Source organism: Priapulus caudatus, unplaced genomic scaffold (assembly GCF_000485595.1).
Source record: "Priapulus caudatus unplaced genomic scaffold, Priapulus_caudatus-5.0.1 Scaffold642, whole genome shotgun sequence".
In the NCBI taxonomy this organism is placed as follows: domain Eukaryota; kingdom Metazoa; phylum Priapulida; class Priapulimorpha; order Priapulimorphida; family Priapulidae; genus Priapulus; species Priapulus caudatus.
Genome location: NW_014577703.1, coordinates 57,850 through 83,884, shown reverse-complemented (window position 1 = coordinate 83,884; position 26,035 = coordinate 57,850). Strand labels below are relative to the sequence as shown.

Here is a 26,035-nt window from a genome sequence, read left to right as displayed (position 1 = left end):
TGCATAAACCGGAACTGTAGCCAACCGGATATGGCGTCACATCATTGTTACTATTACTTTTTTCTGAAATAGCAATACACGACAGCATATATTTAAATTTTGTAAATTATTGGACTACATTAATTTATGTAAATATGCTGCTAATAGACGCTTTGTCGAAAATGTGTTTTAATAATATTGACCAATAGACTATCGGGTTGCTCGTAAGTCCCGAAATCTTACGATGGGCGGAGTAAATAGACTGGTACCCGATCCCACCTCTCGGGTTAGGGTGAATTCAAATAAATAATAAAGTTTATTGCACAGATAATTACTCTCCCACCCATGGGGGTAGGATTACTCCATAGATATCATATAACAACATATATGATATAACAACAATATATCATATATCGGGTTGTTTAATATATGATATCTATGGATTCCTCTCCCACCCATCGAGTAATTGAGGTGGGAGCGAGTACCAGTCTACTGAGTAAAAAACATTCGCTGGTGCATGTATCACCCGAAACATAACAAACAATAAAGCGGTTTTATCGCGTAACGCTATTGATGTAAATTATTTATTAAAGCAGGTTGGTAATAGTCGTTGTAATGTGATTATACAATAATATCTGTTATTTCTCTGCGTTAATATTCAATCTAATCTATTTGCCGTATTTTATTCTTTTATGGTATATTATTGCCATTGTAGATGCGTTTCTGATTTTCTCGTAGGTTTGTCGCTTGGGTTGTGAGTCAGGTCAGCCTGTACCGTGGACTGATGATTCAATGAGCATATTTTTGTTGGGAGTTTTCTTTTAACATTCATTTCCGTGTTTTCTGTGAGACCATCAAACTCGTACACTTTGCTTCGCAGTATATGCATATTTCTTAGGAAGTATGGATGCACAACGTCTACGTAAGGAATGTTCGGGACCCAAACCTTGTGTCGGAGCAAATCGCCCTACTCACACCTCGGCTACTTCATCGTCGTCAACTACGGGTACCCGCTGGTCAACCGCATTTATTTTAATTGTCGTGGCTTCTTTCGTTGGATCGGTGAGTCTTCTGTAACCAAAACCCCAACACTAACCTAATGTGAACACATATGATATTGGTGTAGCTCCGCAAAATAGTTCAACTTCAAGACTAACAGTTGGATCAGTTTCTGAAATTGAACATTGACTCAGCGCGTGTACTGGCTGTGTACTGGCTGGCAATGTTAATCTTGCAACTTGGTATGGCCTGGGTATATTGGTGCTAAAGCGATAGTCAAACCTAAAAACATATGGTTGTTCATAAATCAAAAATGCACGTTTTAAAACGTATTCAATTTAAGTTCTTACTCTCGATATACAAAGTGTCAAATGACGTAACTTCATGGAATGCCTTTCAGAATGGAGCCGTCGCAACAGACACTGGTCACTGCGTTTGGTATGGTCAGTGTGGCACTGACAATTCTACAGGACTTTCCCAGAACTGTGCCTACAATGGAACAGCCAAACCTCTTACGGAGCCAAAGGCCGTGGATCTCCTGAAAAAACTATGCCCTGAATATGCAACAGGTATAGCCAATTAAGTGTCAGTTAAATGATTTTACTGCGTTTTCAGTGATTGATATCTAAAAGATTGATCTAATATAGTTTACAATCCATTACTCTAGCAAGATCATGGCAAGATTTGAATCATAGCACAAAAATACTTGTAGCAGACTTTTCACATATTCAGGCATACTCCCTGACTTACGAACAGGTTCGGTTCCAAGCAGTCGTTCGTAAGTCGTTTTGTTCAGAAGTCGAACATACGTACGTATGTATACAGTACTGTACAGTAGTGTAGTATATGTACAGTACGTGTGAACATCTTGTAACCTAAAGTGTACATAGTGTAAACATATATACCAGGGATCGAATTTGACGACGGCAACTGACGGCAAATGCCGCCGGAACATATTGATTTGCCGTCAGAGGTAGTCTGTATCGGCGGCAAGTAGCGGCGGCTTAGTAACTGACGTGGATATTCGTCCGAGCATCAGATTATACTCTTAACCGACTCGGCTATCTTATATACACGAGTACCAAAATTAATCTATGGTGTATAACCTTTCGTAGTGATGCGCAACAATACTCGGGCGAATAGCGCCACCGAACTAGTATCCACGTATATATATATATCGTGGATATTCATTCGAGCATCGGATACTTAAGTATATACACAAAATCAGAAGCTAATAATGACAAATTATTAGCTCCTGACAAAATATACACACAAGTACAAACAGTCGCCCTATCCCACGGAATAGTAATAATCATCACGGTTCAGTGTAATTTTACTACTAGTATTTTGTATATATTCTTCATATGTTTTCAATGTTTGTCGAATACTAAGTCACTGTGGAATTTAAATCAGAAACCTGTGTATGCTGCTGAGTCAGTCCCCACTACTGTGCAATTTAAATCAATATTTCTATGACAGATAGTCTTCAATTGTTAGATTAAATAATCTAACAATGTGTCTCACTGCTGCTCTGTGTCTAAACATTTTGTATTTTATTATATGTAAATATTTTAAATTGACAAAAACTTTAATATTAATTGTACCATCTTGGTTTTATTCATATTTGATACCTTAATAAAGAAATAATTGTATATATGTTAATTAATATCATTATCTTTTAGCCGTATAACTTATAATCGCCGCGTTCCGTTTTCTAGACTTGCTGTCAGAGTGTTGCTACTTGCTGTCAGAGGGCACAGCCTCTGACAGCAAGTAGCAGCCTTACTTGCTGTCAGAGGCAAATTCCCAAATTCGATGCCTGATATACGTGAACACAGGAGTTGGCGAAAGTCAAAATCAGGGGGTCGATTGTCATTGTGTCTTTTTATTCACCAATATTGACATTATACACTAATGGACATCAGGGCAAATTGTTCCTTCATCGAAAGTTCGTAAGTCGGGGAGTCTGTACATATCTTTGGGTTAGGTAACTCATAGTGTAAGGAATTATTGAGAATGTCATGAGAAATGGCAGGAATCTGAATCTAAATTGGACCAGGTACGAGATCTAGGATAAACCAGTTACACGAAATAATGACTGAATTTGGTACTCATTTAAAGCTTAATATGTCTATCTAATCAGCACTCTTGATGATTAATAGAATAACTGACACTTTGTGTAGTTTACCAGTATATAACCTTACTACCAAATTAATGTTAAGTTCTCAAATTTCAAGGCTGGTTCAAATAAAAAGCTGAGTTTAAATGCATGCTGGGACGTACGCATGTACAGCTCGTTACTAGCGTTACAACTTACAGGCCATCCAATCTTTCATATTCCTGCTAGTATTGTCATGTGATCACAGCGTATAGGCATGTTGCCGTGTAAAATTATACCCAAGTTTTTAGCTCGGTTGTTCAACAACATTCAAAAGTCTCATTTGTAAGGTAACCATCATTGAAATTGTACAAGCTAATATGAATTCCGCTGTGAAATTACGTACTTACAAGTTACAAATGACACGAGGTGTCAGTCATTCTACGAATCGTCGACGGCGCGTGAATTAACCCTTCCCCCTCGACGTTGATCGCGCTCGTTTACCACACAGGCGATGTTCCACACACCTGCTGCGACTACGACCAGTTGCGCACGCTCGACAGCAACATGGCCTTGCCGCAGCAGTTCTTCCTGCGCTGCCCGGCTTGCTACAGCAACTTCCTGCAGCTCTACTGCAAGCTGACGTGCAACCCGACGCACAGCGACTACCTGAGCATCGAGCGGACGCGCGCCGGCGCGGACGACACGCGCGTCATCGAGGAGCTAACGTACGTGGTCGCGCGGCGCTACGCCGACGGCATGTACGCCTCCTGCAAGGACGTGCAGTACCCGGGCAACAACCAGAAGGCGATTGCGCTCTTCTGCGGGCGGTCCGCGGACGAGTGCACGCCGCAGGGCTGGCTGTCGTACATGGGCGACAAGAACAACGGCAAGACGCCGTTCCAGATCGACTACGTGCTGAGCGCGGCGGCGGCGGTGAACACCAGCGAGGGGGAGAAGGCACCGATGAACGCGAGCGTGGTTCCGTGCACGAGCGCCGTCGGCAATGACTCGTCGCCGTGCAGCTGCCTCGACTGCGAGGCTGCATGCGCGCCGCCGCCGCCGCCCGTGCCCCCGCCGCAGCCGTGGCTCATCGCCGGATTCGACGCGATGCGATTCATCATGGCGTGCGTCTACGCCGCGTTCGCCGTCGTCTTTCTCGGCTCAATCGCGTGGTCGTGCGGTTGCCGTGGCGATGGCGGCGGCGGGCGGCGCGCTGCCAGGGGGCGCCATGAGGACGAGCGCGTCGTGGAGGAGAAGGCGAGCTGTCTCGAGCGTCTCAATGCTAGGTGAGTACTTGCCTCGCTTGCTTAGCCGGTTTTTTTATTTCTAGGTCTCTGCACGTGAAGTCAAGTGCTCTTCCCAGAAGACTAATAGTTCCCACTCGTAATTAACGTAATCAATGACGAAATAATGATCAGTTGTCCCTAAAAAAGTAAAAAGTCGATGGAGCCCTTTGAGATGATTTCGTTTTAAAATTTCCATCGACGAGTCATGATATGTTGCTTCTGGTGAAGACAGTGCTAGACTGTCCTTTCAGTGAGTATTCTTCCAGAATGGGCATGTCATCGCAGTGAGCACGTGACGGCATGTACCAGGGGCTCGTTGTCTTTTGTCCTTAGTTTAACCTAGGGACCGTTGTCAGAAGCAAAATTAGTCTTAACATTAGTTTTACCTGTAACCATTAACTCTGACTCGTAAACCGTTGACAGAAATATCGTAAAGTTACGAGAACGAAAAATCCTCGGAAAATTCCTCTTAGCATTACGAGAGCCCAGACCCTCTCGTAACTTTAATATCAAGATGAAAATAACACATTTACACTAAAAATTACAATTATAGTGATAAATGATAATATTTTATATTAATTAGTAAACTATGTGTTTTTACTATGTGATTTTCATGGAAAACACGTCAGAAACATTACTTATCTACCGATCGTAAACCAAAACAAACATTTACGAATGGCGTTTGTTCTCTTGTTTTGAATATTTGACGGCAAGTACCAGGTTGTCTAAATTTCGACGAACAATTGATTGATTGATTGCTTGATTGATTGTAGGTGTGAGCAGTTGCTGCACAGGGCGTTTGCGCGGTGGGGAACGTTCGCAGCCGGTCACCATGTTTCGTGCTGCTTTTGGCCTCACCGTCTCCATCGCCTTCTGTCATGCGGAATCACCTTGATGCAGGTAAGAAACTCGTTAGCCGATGCCCGCTCGATCGCACCCACGTCACAGCGAATCATGTTAGGTATTCGTTGAAAACTTGTACGGAAGTAGATGGATGTAGTTGAAGGATGTTGTCACGAAATGAATGGAACAAAGGTGCGTCGTGTGCAAGAAATGGAATTGTCAAAATAGTAGTGATAAGGTGAGTCGTGTTGTTGTTCGCTTGTGTGCCTTCACACTTCTGGATATATGATTCATTTGTGATTAAATAATGTATTTATGTGCTAACTGTAGATAAGGTACATATCTAAACCTGTGTGTCAAAAAGGACCTATCCTATGTAGTATGTGTATGTTACATTGCATTTCCTCTTGATGATTTAACCACGTAAATGAATGTGCATGACATCATTGTTGATGCATTAAGTTTGATGTGCTGTCATTGAAGGATTTATGCGTGGGATATTTTTCAGGTGAACTCGTGTGGTTATGATAACCACACGAGTTCACCTGAAATGTTTGCATCGTATGTAAATATGTACGAATACCCATGTAATCTCATCTCAGACAAAACTAAGCCTCTGGTCGATAAGTGAACAGCCAAATGTAAATAGGCTAATCTAGTTCAGACACATCAAACATTCATGTAATGCCTCCCCCCCACGGGACCATGTATAGTGCGATGTAACGATTTTTTGCATGTTGCATGTAGGCAAATGCTGTTGAGTTTCTTAAAAATGAACGCAGCCAATGGGGACGGTGATATAACAGTGAGGCTAAAATAGTGCTAATAAATGTTGCTGTAATACTAATGATTTTCTCATTGCTGTTACCATTGACTGCCTTCCAACAAGAAAATCTTCTCTGGAACTATTTTATTCCATTCTTATTTTGGCTTACTATTACGCCTTCACGTCAGACACAGTCAATAGTCACTGTGTCTTGCACGTAAGCAACGTCAGTGTTGCTAGGTGTGTACATAACATGCTGGCAATGCTACGCATGGGCAACTAGTATGAAACAAACAATTAATGCACAATAAAATAATAGTTTTGTTGATGACCATCGCGTGATGCTCACGATTCCTTTCCTTGCGTCACAGGTAACTACCGATCGCCGTTGAAACTATGGTCAGAACCAACCAGCATCCACGCGTGCAGAAAGGACTACTACGATTCTCACTTCATGTAAGTGCTGTTCTCGGTAACATCTTATATATATATATGCCCTAACTCAACCAAATAATCGCCAAAACCCACCCGACATGATTAGATTTACATTAACGTTTCTTTTTTCGAATAGTTTCTACTCCATGTGACGCAACATATGTAGCAAACGGTACGTATTGTATGTCGGGACCTGCCACACAAAACGACGTCACTTACTCATGTTAGTATGGTAGCAAGCATATGCAGGACATCACGAAATGTGCGCTTGAAGTGCACAGAAACATTAATTAACAAGTGCGCTTGCATTAAAAAACGTTCCACTATTAGGGTTGAAAGGTAGCTAAGGTCGTTATCAAGTGAATAATATATACGCAGTGTACTTAAAAAAAAAAAAAACCCTAACCCTAACCTAACCTAAACCCTAAACCCTAACCTAAACCCTAACCTAACCCTGAAAAAAAAAAAAAAATTAAATTAAAGTGCCTAGTAGTCATATAATATCGCCATCTAAGCTGCGCGTTGCTACTTATACGCTGATCAACATTTTAGGTGACCGCGCCACGACCGCTCTAATGAGAAAAACCTCGTAAAAATGCATTAAAAGTTCCACTAGAGGTCATTTGTTATCGGCTGACCAGCATGAGACTGGCTAATGGGAGAACCCCCCCCCCCTCCGTGTACTTGTACACTGATCGCCGCATGCGTCATCGTTGCAGGCCGTTCTTCCGCACAGAGCAGATGATGCGTGAGGGTCGCGTCGACCAGACGCCCGTCATGCACGAGTACTAACCGCAGGGAGCGCAGTCAACTTCAGGCAGCGTCTTCAATATCGACGTCCTTCACGAGGTCGGTGACATTCATAGCCTCGCAGGGGTCACGGGGTCAGTCGGTCGCTCGCGTCGAGTAACACGGCGCGCGGTCGACTTTGTCTAGTGCTGTGGTTGGGCTGAGTAGCTTGTAGCTTGTTGCTTGTAGCTGAGCAGTTAGTGACAAGTCACCTACTGTTGTGTGACACCCCCACCCCTGCCTCACGCTAGATAGAGGTCACCTGGTCAGTGACTCGGTGTTACCTGCCTGTCGGAGGGGGTAGGGGTGCAAACGTGGTGTGTGTCACACGTGCTGTTGCCTCAGGCTTCTGCTTGTTTTTTCACGAGAAAAAAATCATTTGCGAAGCGTTTACCTCCACTGTATGTATAGTTGAATGCTGGATGCACACTCTATGCACATTATTGAAGCGCACTATGCGCATCCAAACGCTAATTTCTCCAGTACTAGACTAGCAAATACTTCGTGTCATGCATAATCACACTACCTTATGACAAAAATAAACTCTAGTTCCTCGCCAATTTCACTGCGCGTTTGCTTAAAACGCGCACAAGAAAGAGGTGAGAAAACTGGCATTCTGGCGCTAACGCCGACTTATTTGCCAAACAATTTAGTCTCGAAGCGGTTCGGTGACATCTTTATCGGTTATGTGATGTTTTTATCTTTGCTACACCCGTACCGCTGTACCGCAGCACGCATGCGCTGTGCGGTTGCTTGGCAGGGCAACGCGAAAATGTCAACAACATCGGAGAATTTGAACAAAACATTGGAGGTATTTTCAAATGCCTTTTATAGACAACGCCGCAGTGAAATGGGAGGAACTAGAGTTTATTTTATCATAAAGGTAGTGTGATTATCCGTGACACGAAGTATTTGCTAGTCTAGTACTGCGAAAATTAGCGTTTGGATGCGCATCAGTGCGGCTTTAAATATGTGATGTATGCGTACATGTGCAGTTTGTAGGTGTGAGCTGTGTACTTTCTCCTAAGGTACAGGTACTTGGTATGGACAGACAGACTAGGTCTCGTGACGTGCTAGTTGCAGGAGAGAAAGTGTCTATTAGGTGAAAATCAATGGTGGGGGCCGCTGGGGGGGGGGGGGAATACTTATAGCACGTGCAGTAATGTAATTACCTCCGCCAAGGGGTTGGCAGGAGGTTTTGTTTTCACCGGCGTGTGTTTGTTGGTTTGTGCGTGTACAGCCTAACTGAAAAAATTATGGACGGATTGTCATAAAATTTTCAGGATATTAGGTCAGAAATCGCCGCTAACTTAGAATTGAATGAGATTTTGGTGGTGATCGCGATCCAATTAATTAATTAATTAATTAAATTTTCAGGATAGGTCAGAAATGGGGTAACTTAGAATTGATTACATTTTGGTGGTGATCCGCGGATGCCACGTTAATTAATTAATTAATTAATTAATAAAATTTCCGGGATAGGTCAGAAATGGGGTAACTTAGAATTGATTACATTTGGTGGTGATCCGGATCCAATTAATTAATAAACAATTTCCACAGTGAGAGAATTGAGCTGGGCCTTGGCGGAGGTCTGTGCTCTCCGAGTGCTCTAGTTACAACTGTAATCCACCAGGCCATAATAAAAATATTGTTTGTTTGCCCTCACCCGACCCAGGCTGAAAAGTAGTGTAGGTCGGCTTTTTTTGAGGCGCGGGGGTCTTTTTACAAATTTAGCATGGTGTCTAACATGCTCGGTTGTGCTTGTGTCGAGACACCTTTTATGTTCAATGTTTGTTTTGCTTGGTACATATAATCAAGAGTAGATAATAACACATGTGTTTATTATCTACTCTTGATATAATGTATTGCCTACAGCATTATATGATGTACAGTGATACAATTTGTTTTAAAAAAAAGATCAAAATTTTTTTTTGAGGTCGCGCCCCTTTTTGGCGGGTCGGTCCGGGTGAGGCAAAGAAACCATATTTTTATTATGGCTCCAGCAACGACACACCTGTGGAACACGTGCATGCATTGTTACATGTTGCCGTTCATTGGAACAAAATAATCAATTACATGTCCGGCGGGAATACACGGGCGTGCGTGAGCGTGTGTTGGCACGCTCGCTGAGCTTTGGAAGCACGGTGAGTCGCTACGCGCGATGCGTAGACGTGGTGCGCGGCGCGGGGCGCGTCATTGGGCGGTTCTCACGGTCAGGCTTCCTCTGTCTGTAGCTTTAGCTTCCTCTGCTGTAGCTTCCCCTGCTGTAGCTTTAGCTTCCCCTGCTGTAGCTTTAGCTTCCTCTGCTGTAGCTTCCCCTGCTGTAGCTTTAGCTTCCTCTGCTGTAGCTTCTCCCCTGCTGTAGCGCTTAGCTTCCCTGCTGTAGCGTTAGCTTCCCCTGCTGTAGCGTTAGCTTCCCCTGCTGCTAGCTTAGCTTTCCCCTGCTGTAGCGTTAGCGGTCCCCTGCTGTAGCTGTAGCTTCCTCTGCTGTAGCTTTAGCTTCCCCTGCTGTAGCTTTAGCTTCCTCTGCTGTAGCTTTAGCTTCCCCTGCTGTAGCTATTAGCTTCCCCTGCTGTAGCTTTAGCTTCCTCTGCTGTAGCTGTAGCTTCCTCTGCTGTAGCTTTAGGCTTCCTCCTGCTGTAGCTTCCCCTGCTGTAGCTTCCTCTGCTGTAGCTTTAGCTTCCTCTGCTGTAGCTTCCTCTTTACCGGCTGTAGCTTCCTCTGGCTGTAGGCTCCTCTGGCTATAGCGCTTAGCTTCCTCTGCTGTAGGTTGCTGGAGCCTGCCAGCTGCGGGTGGAGAACATGGAGGTTCGGGTCCCCAGCCCTGAACGCGCACGGTCACGCTGCGCAGACATCTGCTTCACGCCGCTCGCGCCGACAACACCAACTGCACTGTGCAGAGCCTGCTGCAGTAGCTTCCAGAACAGCCACGAGGTGCTCAATCGCACGGCGATGGACCCGGACATGGGCATATTCGTCACGCCGCCGACTACATCGACCATTTCCTCTCGTGCGCACAGGTACGAGGAACGGGGGGAGACGAGGCGCGGGGGGGAGGCGGGGAGGGGTCTCTACTGTGTTGGAAGTGTTTTCTTGATGCTCTGTATCTCGCTCTCGCTCGCGCTCTCTCTCATCACTTTCTCTATCTCTCGCTCGCGTTCTCTCTCTCGAGCACTCTCGCTCGCTCGCTCTCTCACTCTCCTCATCTGCTCTCTGTCTGCTGCCTCTCTCTCTCTCTCGTCTTGTCTCTGTTCTGTGCCTTGCTCTCTCTCTCTCGTCTCTGTCTCTCGTATCTCTCGTCTCTCTCTCCTCTCTCTCGCCTCTCTCTCTCTCGTCTCTCTCTCTCTCTCTCTCTCTCTCTCTCTCTCTCTCTCTCTCTCTCCTTCCTCTCCTCTCCGACTCTCTCTCGTCTCTCTCATCTCTCATGAACATCTCTCATCTGCTCATCTCTCTTCCCTCTCTCTCTTCTCTCTCTCTCTCTCTCTCTGCCGCCTCCTCGCTCCCCCTCTTCGTCTCCTCGCTCTCTCTCTCTCGCTCTTACCTTCACTTCTATTCCAATGAATGTCTTTGTGGTTCTGTCATTTGTTTGCCAGGGTATTTTCTTAAAGTCATGCATGCCAGTAGGCCTACATCTTTAAGAAAAATAGGCTAATTGTAATTGGTCCGGGCATACCAGCTCGAGCCACTAAATGTTGGAAATCCAGTAAAAAATGTTGAAAAACTAGAGCAATGTACTAGTTCACCTACACATAAAATTACATCACCTACACATAAAATTACATCACCTACACATAAAATTACATCACCTACACATAAAATTACATCACATACATCATCATTTGTTTTACGACACACGTTGTTGTGTTGGGTGGCGTATTTTAGGTGGAGTCAGTTTAGTCTATGGAATGGTGTTTGATAATAGGATGTGATGTCATTGATCAGTGGATCGAGAATATATAATGGTACGTGAGTGATGCATCAGTGCTGATAAATCGGTTACCGCGATCCCTCGCTTTTCATGCTAATCCAGTTCTGCAAGATTAGCACCAAGTGAATCGTTGCTAATTGAACCACGAGTCTCGCAGGAGTCTACGTAAATGCCATTTGTTCGTGCGTGGAGATTATATTTCTGCGGCATCGGCTGTCCTAATCGTCTTACTTGCACGAAGCATCTGCTGCCATAAACCGATTATATCTGTAAATTATGGTAGCCGTCTCGTAAAATGCTCGACAGACTGTTACGAGATTTGTTGGTCGTAAATTGGAAACGTGGCCTATCAGGGGATTGGGGCCGGGGGCTTGTGAACGTGCTCAATAAATGCCTGGAAGATAATTTAAGATTAACGAGTACAGATTACGAAAAAAATAGTTTCAACCACAAAGCTTATTTTTTTGGGGGAGTTGGGCACGTAATTTTCGCCGCGTGCAGTTACGGAAATCGATATGACGTTTCTGTGTTCAGCCTCATCAGGTATTGTTTAGCAGCCAGCCGGGTACAAGTATCCGATTGCCTTGTTTACAGGGAATATACTTTATAGGTTTTCCATGTTCATAAATATGCAGCGGTCAGCAGATTGAGGTTGTAAACTCTGTTTGCTGTCGTATCAGTGTTGGCACTGTGCCTTACTGCTGACTCTGAAGTAATGGATGACACTTGGCAATCGCCCCACTTTTTGCAACCTCTCTAATGAACTTTGCAAACATCATGTGATGTGTCATGAGTCACTTTTATTGGACGTCTGTTATTTGTTTTGCTGTTAAGAGGCATATTCTTATATGACTCTTAACAGCAAAACAAATAACAGACGTTATGTGACAGAATGTTTGTGTTATTGGCAAGCAACCATGTAGCAGGAAATTGTGAAGGTCGTCGTACAATGTTGACTGGTTCTTTGACACCACTGTATAAAAACGGTGTGCTTGCCAAATGCCTAGTTTGCTGTTTAGGTTTGTGAGGGGTACTTACCAGGGGCGGAGGCAGGGGCATAGATTCATTAGCCACGTGAGAATGCAGCATTTGTTTGGCCACAATAAAATATATATATATTGCCGCAGTTGTAAACATGCCAAGTGCGGTGAGCATGTTATATTTGCCACAGCAGTGGAAATATTTACATGGTATTATTAGCTCTTGATGGTATTGTTATCTGTGTTTACAGCGACCCAGCATCAATAGCAGACATGACTACATTACACAGCACCTGTTTGGGAACGTTTGGAGGACCAGTAGCTCCATGGGTAGCCCTTGGTGGCTTTCCAGGTGCGTAAATTAGCAGGCCAAACACTAGTCTGTAACTGCCCCAACCCCCACGTTCCAACCTTACTTTTTTACAACGTAAGTCCTTTATACAACTCCACTTTACATTTTTTAGGCGGATCTATGAGTTTCTAGACCATGATAATAGATCAAGTCATCTAGTGTTTTTGCGATTACATGATTATTTATCCTAGATGGTAATTGCGATGATGATCGATTGAAATGTCCACTAACGTGTATGCAGTTGTTTGCCAAATGTCTTTACTCTGTTTGCTTGTACTCTAAATGAATTATTCTGTTTTTAATTTTTAAATACTCTTGTCTTTAACTGTCACTGCTGTTGTCATGACATGTTGTTCCTTACATATTAATATATTATTCCTTAATATATATTTTAATAATTCTTTTTATTTATTATATTTTTCGATTATTTATCCCTTATTTATCCCGGATGGTATTATGCCGCGATGAGGATCGATTGAAATATCCAGTAAGGAGTGCCGATGTTTGCGAACTATGTTTACTCACTGTTGTGCGTTGTTTTTTACAGAAGCTGAGTATGGAAATGCCACCGCTCTCGTCATCACGTTCGTCGTCCAGAATCGTAAAAACGATCCGGAGTTTCTTCAGATGGCGCTCGCCTGGGAAAAATCCTATATCGAGCTCATGAAAAACTACTCGAATGAGAAGCTGATCATAAGCTTTAATTCGGAGGTGAGCAGGAGGGGATCGGACGTTGCGGCCGTGCCGACGTTGACTTCCACATTCTCTTAATTCTTCTCATATTTGCGTCACCGTCTGTTCATGGCATCTCGCAGATGTCTCTTGTTTGAGCTCTAATGAATGTCTTGCCTATTCACAGTATTATAATTATAATTAATACCCGAAGTGAGATTTTGATCTCCAACGAAAGTACTCTCACATCTCTCAGATGCGACTGAGGCAATTTTTCACCACTCGTAACCTCGACCCTCATCCTTTCCTTTTGTGTTTCGGCTCGTCTTACTTTTTACCTCTGGTATTTTCGTTGGGAAATATGTAGATACGTGTTATGATCGACCGACGGTTGGCAGCCCGTCTTTCTGATGGTGAATCCTTGATCGTGTGCGGTAGTGCCATCGTATTTTGCTCTGCGCATAGTTAAACGGAGGCTGACGAACGTGTTTTTGGCTTCAGCGGTCGGTCGAGGATGAGTTGGAGCGCGAGAGCCAGTCAGACATCGTAACGATTCTTGTCAGCTACCTCATCATGTTCGCCTACGTGTCTGTCGCGCTTGGCCAGGTCAACAACTGCTACAGGCTTCTGGTAAGTTCTGCGGTTAAAGCCGAAATGTCGAGAATTATCTAGCGTTTTCCACGCTTTTACGATACCTACTGTTATTACTTGAATAACAGCAACTGTCGAGAGTAACGCTAACGTGTCGTAGAACCTTCGTACCACCAAAACAGGCTTTTAGTAGGTTCTGCGTTTATCGTTAACCATCGCAGGCACATGAAGCGAAGGTCTGTGTCGTGTGAGCTGCTGTGCTGGGTACGCGCTAGCAATGCGGAGAGAGAGGATGCGAATCGTTAACGTTGTGTTTCTACTACGAGTTCACGTGTATACGTCGTTTGCTTGATCTCCTCCCATTTCCTTCCTCCCTTTTAAAGCCAGGGTTTCGAAAATTATTTCCGACCAGTGTCGCGTTAGTAGCAGTCTCGAGTGATGAGCGCCCCGTTATGTCGTTTCTTCTCGCGCTTACAGATCGACACGAAGATCTCGCTGGGTCTCGGCGGAGTCGTCATCGTGCTTGTCTCGGTGACGTCATCGATCGGCACGCTCAGCTACGCCGGCGTCCCTGTCACCCTCATCGTCATCGAGGTCGTCCCGTTCCTCGTGCTGGCCGTCGGCGTTGACAACATCTTCATCCTCGTGCAGGCGTATCAGGTGAGAGCCGTGCGGCAGTATCCCGCGTGCTCTGCGGGTCAGAGTTTACAGGCTTACACCGGGTTACGTAGCCGTGTTGCCAAGTCTTATGAAGTTACTTATTTTGCCAAAATAAAAATAAGGCCCTTATTAGTACTTATTCTTTTTTGTGTGAAATCTTAGAAAAAGTACTTATAGTCCTTATTTTTTGCCAAAGCGACCATTTCTTCAATATTTTCTGTTGCGTTTGAATTTCGTGCGAACGGCTGTGCAATTGTGTACTTATAAAAATTATTAGTGTACTTTAATAGTCCGGTGATTCTATCAGAAATCGCGTAAAAAGTCCTTATTTTTGCCCTCCAGAAAGGAGTCTTATAAGTCCTTATTTCAACATGTGTCTTACTACTATGAACCCTGGGTTATGTCCTGCAGTGTACTGTGCAGAGTTGTGTCTGTTGTGAACAGGACGAGACATTGCCACAGATGGTGTGCATGATTGCCGAGGAGAGCATATACATGTTGATCAATCGAAAAATCGATAATTCATCGCCAGAAATTCATCTGATAATAAATATAAAGAGGGAAATAGAAGAATATGAATCGTCGATTCATATATAATAAGATATATATGGTATATGATACACAGGCGGCTAAATTCGCGTACGTAGGAGTGGGCGGGGAATGATCACGCCGAAGGGGGGAGTGTTCGGTGGGCCCTCCCCAGAAATTTTTGTGAATTAGGACCCCCTCAGATGCGGTTTTCTGCCCCCCTGTATCACACCCTCCTGCCAGTAATTGAAATGATTTAGATCTGCCCATGTTCTCCAAATACATAATTACGCTGAAACTTTCAAGTTGGGCACGGAGGAAAGCCCCTCCTTCAAGAGGCGGGGGGGGGGCGGGTCGATGCATCCCCCATCCCCTGGGATTTACGGCCCAATGATGATTTACGGCATCTTCGATACTGATATTTCTACTGGAAATATGACGAGGTTATTTAACTGTATATTTCTATATCATCCTATTATACACCTATACTTAAATTAATTGAGGGTGAAACCCCAAAAGAGTTAACTTTTTCTTTCATAAACTCTAAACTTCAAACATTTTATCTCTTTTCTCTTCAAACGTGACGGTTTGTGACATATATAACATTATTATTATTATTTTATTATTATATAATTTACTTTATATTGGACCCTTTTTACATTAAATTGATCAAAGGCCGAGCACATTGATATCACAACGCGACTGAAACAATAAGAATGATGCGGCAATACTAACAATGTCATTGTAGATATCATCACTTACTGTGAGTGTCAAATACAATTAAACAAGTGGCCTATGTATATTACTAAAAACCTATATGAAATCATTTCTCTAAAATCTAAATCTATACATCGCTATATACATATATATATAATTGTAGTTAATGAATTAATAATAATAATAATACTAACATCATCTTGTGTGCAAACGTGTAGCGGAGTGCAAGGAGGTCTAACGAGTTGCTGCATGAGCATGTTGGAAGGATCGTCGGCGAGGTGGGACCAAGCATGCTCCTCTCCAGCGTAGCTGAAGCCACGGCCTTCTTCATCGGTGAGCATCCCTGCGCAGCCTCCTCATCACTCATGATCACTCGTCGTCGTCGACAACTACGCTGTTAAACATGCAACGAAACTCCCCAACTCTCTTTTATCACTCGCAATCATTGACCTCATCACAACTATGCTGTTAAACATGCAACCATCCTCTCATCAACTCTCCTTTTTCGTCTTCTCGTTTCATGGGTCGGGTTGAACTTGGCTTTTCCCACCTCTTTATTTTGTGTCCTTCACTTGGTTGTAGTTGACAAACATTGCCTGTGATTTCTCAAGCTTGCCCTGAGCCACGTTAGTAGAGGGGACAAATACGTAAATTTTGTGTGTTTGTTACAAACGATTGCATAAATGATCACGGCGTTTTTGTCGACCTCGTTTGACCTGATTTGCACCTTGTCCCGTGTCATCGTTGAGTAGGAATGTATGGGTTGAAGAAGCAGTGTGTTGCTTGTGGTTAATGCATACGTGTCGGTTAACAGGTGCAATGTCTCACATGCCTGCGGGGGCCAGCTCAGGGGCGGACTGTTCTCTCTCTATGCGGCCCCTGGCTGTATCCTCTTGACTTTCGGGGCGGACCTGCTGGGGGGTCTGGATGGCAATTGCAAATCACCTGCTTTGTGGGTCTACTTGCTCTGGACTCCAAGCGACAAGAGGTAGGTACCAGCAGGTGGCGCCACTGGTGAAGAGGTTCTAGGTTTGATGAGTCATGGTTGTGTTGTAAAGCCTAAAATAATGTAGACAGTGAGAGAGTGTGTGTGTGCATGAGAGAGCAAGACAGAGAGAAAGAGAGAGTGTGTGTGTGCATGAGCGAGAAAGACAGAGAGAAGAGGAGCTGTCTTTCGGAGTCAGCGAGTGGGAGGTCTAGGGTGGTGTGCCATAGGAGTAGGTGGGTGCGAGCAAGACAGATGAAGAAGAGAGAAGTGGAACGTGCAATGAGAGGAGCCAAGACAGAGAGAAGCGTGAGGCAGTGTGTGTGTGCATTGAGAGAGCAAGGACAGAGAGAAGCTGAGTGGTGATGTGTGCAATGAGAGGAGCAGACAGAGACAGAAGGTGTAGTGGTGGTTGTGCATGACGAGAGCAAGACAGAGAGAAGGTGAGTGTTGTGTGTGCATGGATGAGATCAAGACAGAGAAGAGAGAGGCGGGGGGAGAAAACAGAGAGAGAGACGAAGACATTTCTTGATGAGGTACGCGCGGCGTTCGTTATTCTCACGTTACAGCACGCCTACATCATAACCGACCGCGAGAGAAAGGGAGAGAGAGGGGGAGACAGACGATCCGAGAGAGAGAGATGGAGAGAGAGGAGGCGGGAGAGCAGAGGAGAGAGGAGAGAGAGAGAGAGAGATCGAGACGAGAGAGGGTGGGGGAGAGAGGGAGAGAGAGACAGAGGACAGCAGAGAGAGAGGAGATGAGAGAGGAGAGAGAGAGAGAATGAACAAGGAGAGGAAGAGAGAGAGATAGAGAGAGAGAGAGAGGGAGGAGAAGAGAACCTGACGAAGGAAGAGAGAGAGAGAGAGAAAGAGAGAGAGAGATAGAGAGAGAGAGAGAGATGAGACGAATGAGAGAGATGAGAGAGAGAGAGAGAGAGAGAGAGAGAGAGAGAAGGAGAGTTTTACCGTTTGCACGCTTTGCGGTTTCCAGCGCAGCCGCCTCGACATCTGCTGCTGCGTGCGCGTCGGACACAAGAGCGAGCACATGAAGCCGGTCACGAAGGAGGAGCAGGAGGGCTTCCTCTACAAGATGGTGAAGCACTGCTACGCTCCCGCGCTGCTCAGCAAGTACATCCGTCCAGCCGTGGTGAGTCGGCAAGCCGTGGCGCGCGTGCCACCGCGTTTTCCGGTAGTATGGTTAAGTATGGTAGTATAGTATGTTGTAGGTGCGCCACCTGTAGGGGACGGGTGCGCGCGCCGCCATGTTTGTTGTGTAAATTTACTTTGAAAAATTACGAATTTCTTGTTTAAAATTACTCTCATGTAAATTTTTTATCCTCGGCAGTCCGGTTTGGCGCGTCGAGTTGCTACGATCGGGAAATAGTACGGCGGGTTGTGTTAGGAAAGTAATTATGTGTTGCGATGTTGTTCATGTTGTGTGCTGGGTTATGTTGAGAAGGTAATGTTTTTTTCGGAACATGGTTGTGTGATGTTCAACACGTTTGCTTATTTCTTACAGGTGATGGGATTTGCTGGGTGGCTCTGCTTCTGTATCTCCATGGTGAACAAGATCGAAATCGGACTTGATCAGTCGCTCTCCATGCCCGAGGTTAGTTCCTAGAGCTCGCCGATTCCCACGTGCGAAATACATACGATACCTGCATTAATGTGATATAAAAATCAAGGAAGACTATTCATGGAGGCATTTCCCATCAGATGAAGGAATGGGACACAGCGATGGAAATGTCACTGGTTACTTTCGCTGTCATTTGATTTTGTACGTTTACTAAATTTTGTATAGCTCGTTACTCGTGGCTGTAATTAGTCTGTTAATTAAACGTAATTAAACTGTCTCGCTGCAGGACTCCTACGTGCTCGACTACTTTGGCGCGATAAAGAAGTACCTGTCTGTCGGGCCGCCCGTCTACTTCGTCGTCGAGGATGGCTACGAATACACGAACAGGAGCACGCAGAACAAGATCTGTGGAGGCAATGGATGCGCTGACGATTCCCTTCTCAGCCAGATCTACACAGCTTCCAAGCAGCCAAACTCGTGAGTCTCCTAAAGTGTCGCGTGGGAGTGTTTCTCGTGGGAGGCTTCGTCGTTTCGTATTTTGTTATTTCGACGTTCGTACGCGTGGCAGGTAGCCGATGTTTGTTCTTTTGTGGCTGGCTTGGTGAATAGCTGAATGAGTCGTAGCGTCACGAGAAATTGTGCGCGGGGTTGTGAGACGCTCGGCTGGTATTGGTCACGTTCATTGTAGTGCGAGTCAGAGTTCTGCACGACGTTTTCACGTGTTACTACGGGTGGTTAGTACCATACTTGTACAGCAACGTGGCAGCTATTAACCTGGTCTCCTTGTTAAAAGTACATATTTTAACGTTTGCTTGCTCAGCGTTGCTGATCCTCATATTTAGATGTGGTTCGTGTGCTCGTGTTGTGATCGTACTGCACAGCCTCCTTGATCTTCAGTGGTCATCTTACTAGTGTGTTTTGATTACAGGAGCCACATAGCCCACCCGGCGTCGTCGTGGTTGGACGACTACTTTGATTGGGCCAGTACGTCCTCATGCTGTCGGTTGTACAACAACACAGACAGCTTCTGTCCTGCATATGGTGAGGCTGCAATCACTATATAAGGCTGTTAATATATGGATTATTTATAGACTATATAGACTTATAGACATATATATATAGTATATATAGTTATTATTATATATTATATTTATATCTTTACATATAATACTTATTATATATATATAGACTTATAAACTACTACCGAGACACTAACAACTATGATGCATCTTCATTAACATATTCAGCATCCGTGGTATATATTCATGATATAGCATAGCTGTTCCTTCTTATGGGGAGGATGCTCAAGGGATGCTAGTAGTTAGTCAAATATCTAGGAGCTTATAGCAAATTTCAGTGATACTGTGCAAGCTTACAATGATCTTTTGATTGCAATAATTACCCTTAACCTTTATGTAAGGGTTTACAGGGTTGCAAACTGGTAACAAGATTTCTTTTTACCAATTGCTGTCTTTGCTGATAATTGACAGTTGGAAAATATATTCTGTAAGCATCATTTAAAGAGGCTGTGCAGGTTACTTCAAGCAAGACTTCTTTTAGGGGTGGTCGCATTTAATAAGTACATTTACGTGATATGATTGTGCTGTACGTGGTGGTAACGATCGTAGACGGGTCTGTGATTAAACCCGTGAATCTGGTCTGTCATTGTTTCAGTTAAAAACGACACGTGCGTCGCTTGCGACATTCACAAGGAATTCGGGAGGCCCGTCCCCGAGGATTTCTCGCATTTCCTGCCGTACTTCCTGAAGGACAATCCCAACATTAACTGTGCAAAAGGGTGAGTAGAGATATGTCCAGTATGTACACCAAGTAAATCTCGCTTAACCGAGAAACGTTATTAATTACTTATTATCATTAATTAAGCTGGGGTACATGTTATGTTAAATTTCAAGCTGCACCATTTCGCTTGGCCTACAGTCTAAATGAAGTTAGTATGAATACAGTTATAGCTGTACTATATATATGCTAATCTTAAGTTAATAGAACTACACAAAATGGCGTCTGTGTATTGGTTTTCCTAAGCAGGTTCAATAAAATAGCTGAGACATATTGACTAAGGTGGGGAGATACTGCACATAATCTTAAGAATCTATGTGAGCATGTGACTATGTGTTTTCAGAGGGCATGCGGCGTATGGGACGGCAGTTGAACTGCATAACAATAGTGATGTTGGAGGTAAGATAACTGCTATACAGTCGCTGTAGTACATGCAACTACCATAACTCTCCTATGAAACCGTTCCCAGTGATGTGACCTTATAGTAATCGATCGAGCATTATTCCCCAACTATGTCATCATTTTAATTACTTACTTTACTTTTTATTTACTCTTTACTGCTTTTTATTAGATTAAGCATAAATGTTTTCGACTGTTTCTTGAGATAATCGTTTTAATGGGTTATTGTGTGTGTGTGTGTGTGTGTGTTACAGCTACGTATTTCATGACGTATCACTCTGTACTGAAGTCGTCGGCTGACTACATCGCTGCACTGAAGAATGCGCGCATCATCTCCGAAAACATCACCGCCACGATCAACACACCGGGTGTACAGGTGTTCCCTTACAGGTATAACGCACACCTGATGGCTATGCCCACCCACGCTCGTTAGCTCACTGGATGTGATGCACATAGGCTCTCTCATTTGCTTCTAAACTCTGCAAACCTACTCAAGATGCTAATCTAAAATGAATTCGGGTCAATTAAAAATTTAATTTTAATTCAATTCAATTAATTCAATTTTTTCGATTTCAAAATTTCTAAAATAAATTAGCTGTTGCTGCACAGGGCGTTTGCGCGGTGGGGAACGTTCGCAGCCGGTCACCCGATGTTCGTGCTGCTCTTCGGCCTCACCGTCTCCATCGCTCTGTCGTGCGGAATCACCTTGATGCAGGTAAGAAAACTCGTTAGCCGACGCCCGCTCGATCGCACCCACGTCACAGCGAATCATGTTAGGTATTCTCTGAAACTTGTACGGAAGTAAGATGGATGTAGTTAAAGGACGTTGTCACGAAATGAATGGAACAAAGGTGCGTCGTGTGCAAGAAATGGAATTGTCAAAATAGTAGTGATAAGGTGAGTCGTGTTGTTGTTCGCTTGTGTGCCTTCACACTTCTGGATATATGATTCATTTGTGATTAAATAATGTATGTTTATGTGCTAACTGTAGATAAGGTACATATCTAAACCAGTGTGTCAAAAAGGACCTATCCTATGTAGTATGTGTATGTTACGTTGCATTTCCTCTTGATGATTTAACCACGTAAATGAATGTGCATGACATCATTGTTGATGCATTAAGTTTGATGTGCTGTCATTGAAGGATTTGTGCATGGGATATTTTTCAGGTGAACTCGTGTGGTTATGATAACCACAAGAGTTCACCTGAAATGTTTGCATCGTATGTAAATATGCGCGAATACCCATGTAATCTCATCTCAGACAAAACTAAGCCTCTGGTCGATAAGTGAACAGCAAATGTAAATAGGCTAATCTAGTTCATGATCACATCAAACATTCATGTAATGCCTTTCCCCCCCCCCCTCTCGGGACCATGTATAGTGCCGATGTAACGATTTTTGCATGTTGATGTAGGCCAAATGCTGTTGAGTTTCTTAAAAACGAACGCAGTCCAATGGGGACGTGATATAACAGTGAGGCTAAGAATAGTGCTAACAAATGTTGCTGTAGTGATTCTCTCATTGCTGTTACCATTGACTGCCTTCCAACAAGAAAATCTTTACTGGAACTATTTTATTCCATTCTTATTTGGCTTACTATTAGTATTACCCTTTACGTCAGACACAGTCACTAGTCACTGTGTCTTGCACGTATAAAGCAACGTCAGTGTTGCTAGGTGTGTACATAACATGCTGGAAATGCTACACATGGGCAACTAGTATGAAACAAAAATTAATGCACAATAAAATAATAGTTTTGTTGATGACCATCGCGTGATGCTCACGATTCCTTTCCTTGCGTCACAGGTAACTACCGATCCCGTTGAACTATGGTCAGAACCAACCAGCATCGCACGCGTGCAGAAGGACTACTACGATTCTCACTTCATGTAAGTGCTATTCTCGTAACCATCTTATATATATATATGCCCTAACTCAACCAAATAATCGCCAAAACCCACCCGACATGATTAGATTTACATTAACGTTTCTTTTCGAACAGTTTCTAATCCATGTTACGCAACATATGTAGCAAACAGTACGTAACTACGTATTGTATGTCGGGACCTGCCACACAAAACGACGTCACTTACTCATGTTAGTATGGTAGCAAGCATATGCAGGACATCACGAAATTGTGCGCTTGAAGTGCACAGAAACATTAATTAACAAGTGCGCTTGCATTAAAAACGTTCCACTAGTAGGGTAGAAAGGTAGCTAGAGGTCGTTATCAAGTGAATAATATATACGCAGTGTTCAGGTGATCGGCATGACCGGCTAATGAGAAAAACCCGAATTCTTATGCGCTGATCAGTATTCAGGTGACCCGCACTACCTATTTTAAATGAGAAAAAAACTTGTGTACTTATACGCTGATCAACATTTAGGTGACCGGCACGACCGTCTAATGAGAAAAACCTCGTAAAAATGCATTAAAAGTTCCACTGGAGGTCATTTGTTATCGGCCGACTGGCTAATGGGAGAACCCCCCCCCCCTCCGTGTACTTGTACACTGATCGCCGCATGCGTCATCGTTGCAGGCCGTTCTTCCGCACAGAGCAGATGATCGTGAGGGTCGTCGACCAGACGCCCGTCATGCACGAGTACTACCCGCAGGGAGCACAGAACTTCAGCAGCGTCTTCAACATCGACGTCCTTCACGAGGTCGGTGACCTTCATAGCCTCGCAGGGGTCACGGGGTCAGTCGGTCGCTCGCGTCGAGTAACACCAGCGGCGGTCGACTTTGTCTAGTGCTGTGGTTGGGCTGAGTAGCTTGTAGCTGCTTGTTGCTTTGTCGCTGGAGGGGCGCAGGTTAGTGAGCAAGTCGGCTACTGTTGTGTGACACTCCCACCCTGGCCTCATGCTAGATAGAGGTCACCTAGTCATGGGCTTGTGTTACCTGCCTGTCGGGGTGGGGGGGGTGCAAACGTGGTGTGTGTCACATGTGGTGTTGCCTCCAGCGGCTTCTGCTTGTTTTTTCAGCGAGAAAAAAATCATTTGCGAAGCGTTTACCTCACTGTATGTATAGTTGAATGCTGGATGCACACTGTATGCAGCATTATTGAAGCGCACTATGCGCATCCAAACGCTAATTTCTCCAGTACTAGACTAGCAAATACTTCGTGTCATGCATAATCACACTACCTTATGACAAAAATAAACTCTAGTTCCTCCCATTTCACTGCGCGTTTGCTTAAAACGCCACAAGAAAGAGGTGAAGAAAACTGGCATTTCTGGCGCTAAGGCCGACTTATTTGCCAAAGCAATTTAGTCTCGAAGCGGTTCGGTGACATCTTTATCGGTTATGTGATTGTTTTTATCTTTGCTAGCACCCGTACCGCTGTACCGCAGCACGCATCCTGTGCGGTTGCTTGGCAGGGCAACGCGAAAATGTCAACAACATCGGAGAATTTGAAACAACATTGGAGGTTATTTTCAAATGCCTTTTATAGAGCAACGCGCAGTGAAATGGAGGAACTAGAGTTTATTTTATCATAAAGGTAGTGTGATTATCCGTGACACGAAGTATTTGCTAGTGCTAGTACTGGATAAATTAGCGTTTGGATGCGCATCAGTGCGGCTTTAAATATGTGATGTATGCGTGTGCAGTTTGTAGGTGTGAGCTGTGTACTTTCTTCTAAGGTACAGGTACTGTGTATGGACAGACAGACTAGTCTCGTGACGTGCTAGTTGCAGGAGAGAAAGTGTCTATTAGCTGAAAATCAATGGTGGGGGCCGTGGGGGGGGGGGGGAATACTTATAGCAGACGTGCAGTAATGAATTACCTCCGCCAAGGGTTGGCAGGAGGTTATGTTTTCACCGGCGTGTGTTTGTTGGTTTGTGCGTGTACAGCCTAACTGAAAAAGTTATTGACGGATTGTCATAAAATTTTCAGGATATAGGTCAGAAATGCCGCTAACTTAGAATTGAATGAGATTTGGTGGGTGATCGCGATCCAATTAATTAATTAATTAATTAAATTTTCAGGATAGGTCAGAAATGGGGTACACTTAGAATTGATTACATTTTGGTGGTGATCGCGGATGCCACTTTAATTAATTAATTAATTAATTAATAAAATTTCCGGGATAGGTCAGAAATGGGGTAACTTAGAATTGATTACATTTTGGTGGTGATCCGGATCGCAATTAATTAATAAACAATTTCCACAGTGAGAGAATTGAGCTGCCTTGGCGGAGGTCTGTGCTCTCCGAGTGCTCTAGTTACAACTGTAATCCACCAGGCATAATAAAAATATTGTTTGTTTGCCCTCACCCCGACCCAGGCTGAAAAGTAGGTAGGTCGGCTTTTTTGAGGGCGGGGGTCTTTTTACAAATTTAGCATGGTGTCTAACATGCTCGGTTGTTGTGCTTGTGTCGAGACACTTTTATGTTCCAATGTTTGTTTTGCTTGGTACATATAATCAAGAGTAGATAATAACACATGTGTTATTATCTACTCTTGATATAATGTATTGCTACAGATTTATATGATGTACAGTGATACAATTTGTTTTAAAAAAAAGATCAAAATTTTTTTTTGAGGTCGGCCCCTTTTTGGCGGGTCGGTCCGGGTGAGGGCAAAGAACCATATTTTTATTATGGCTCAGCAACAGACACACCTGTGGAACACGTGCATGCATTGTACATGTTGCCGTTCATTGGAACAAAATAATCAATTACATGTCCGCGGGAATACACGGCGTGCGTGAGCGTGTGTTGGCACGCTCGCTGAGCTTTGGAAGCACGGTGAGTCGCTACGACGCGATGCGTAGACGTGGTGGCGGGCGGGGCGGTCATTGGGCGGTTCTCACGGTCAGGCTTCCTCTGTCTGTAGGCTTTAGCTTCCTCTGCTGGTAGCTTTCCCCTGCTGTTAGCTTTTTTTTAAGCTTCCCCGCTGCTGTAGCTTTAGCTTCCTCTGCTGTAGCTTCCCCTGCTGTAGCTTTAGCTTCCCCTGCTGTAGCTTCCCTGCTGTAGCGCGTTAGCTTTCCCCTGCTGTAGCGTTAGGCTTCCCCTGCTGTAGCGTTAGCTTGCCCTGCTGTAGCTTTAGCTTCCCCTGCTGTAGCGTTAGCGTCCCCTGCTGTAGCTGTACTTCCTCTGCTGTAGCTTTAGGCTTTTCCCCTGCTGTAGCTTTAGCTTCCCCTGCTGTAGCTTTAGCTTCCCCTGCTGTAGCTTTAGCTTCCTCTGCTGTAGCTTTAGCTTCCTCTGCTGCTGTAGCCCGCTGTTAGCTTCCTCTGCTATAGCTTTAGGCTTTCCCATCTGTGTAGCTTTAGCTTCCTCTGCTGTAGCTGTAGCTTCCTCTGCTGTAGCTTCCTCTGCTGTAGCTTCCTCTGCTGTAGCTTCCTCTGCTATAGCTTTAGCTTCCTCTGCTGTAGGTGCTGGACCTGCAGCTGCGGGTGGAGAACATGGAGGTTCGTGTCGACGCCCTGAACCGCACGGTCACGCTGCGAGACATCTGCTTCACGCCGCTCTCGCCCGACAACACCAACTGCACCGTGCAGAGCCTGCTGCAGTACTTCCAGAACAGCCACGAGGTGCTCAATCGCACGGCGATGGACCCGGACATGGGCATATTCGTCACCGCCGACTACATCGACCATTTCCTCTCGTGCGCCAGGTACGAGGACGGGGGGAGACGAGGGGGGGGGGGGG

The 26,035-nt window shown here is 44.5% G+C and overlaps 1 protein-coding gene across 1 annotated transcript in view; it reads left to right on the top strand.

Annotated features, from left to right (window-relative positions):
• Positions 1-413: 413 nt before the first annotated feature.
• The window catches only part of LOC106812385 (Niemann-Pick C1 protein-like), a 34,450-nt gene continuing 8,828 nt past the window's right edge, over positions 414-26,035 (top strand). The window contains 23 exon segments of the mRNA XM_014816255.1: positions 414-475; positions 573-575; positions 878-1,041; positions 1,379-1,547; positions 3,588-4,259; positions 6,346-6,430; positions 7,129-7,194; positions 8,227-8,239; positions 10,114-10,214; positions 12,355-12,458; positions 13,006-13,169; positions 13,632-13,760; positions 14,199-14,381; positions 15,845-15,959; positions 16,441-16,511; positions 16,564-16,614; positions 17,602-17,757; positions 18,130-18,219; positions 18,473-18,663; positions 19,115-19,227; positions 19,861-19,984; positions 20,327-20,382; positions 20,637-20,772. Of these exon segments, the coding sequence (XP_014671741.1) occupies positions 418-475; positions 573-575; positions 878-1,041; positions 1,379-1,547; positions 3,588-4,259; positions 6,346-6,430; positions 7,129-7,194; positions 8,227-8,239; positions 10,114-10,214; positions 12,355-12,458; positions 13,006-13,169; positions 13,632-13,760; positions 14,199-14,381; positions 15,845-15,959; positions 16,441-16,511; positions 16,564-16,614; positions 17,602-17,757; positions 18,130-18,219; positions 18,473-18,663; positions 19,115-19,227; positions 19,861-19,984; positions 20,327-20,382; positions 20,637-20,772 (3,014 nt within the window). The 5' untranslated portion in view covers positions 414-417.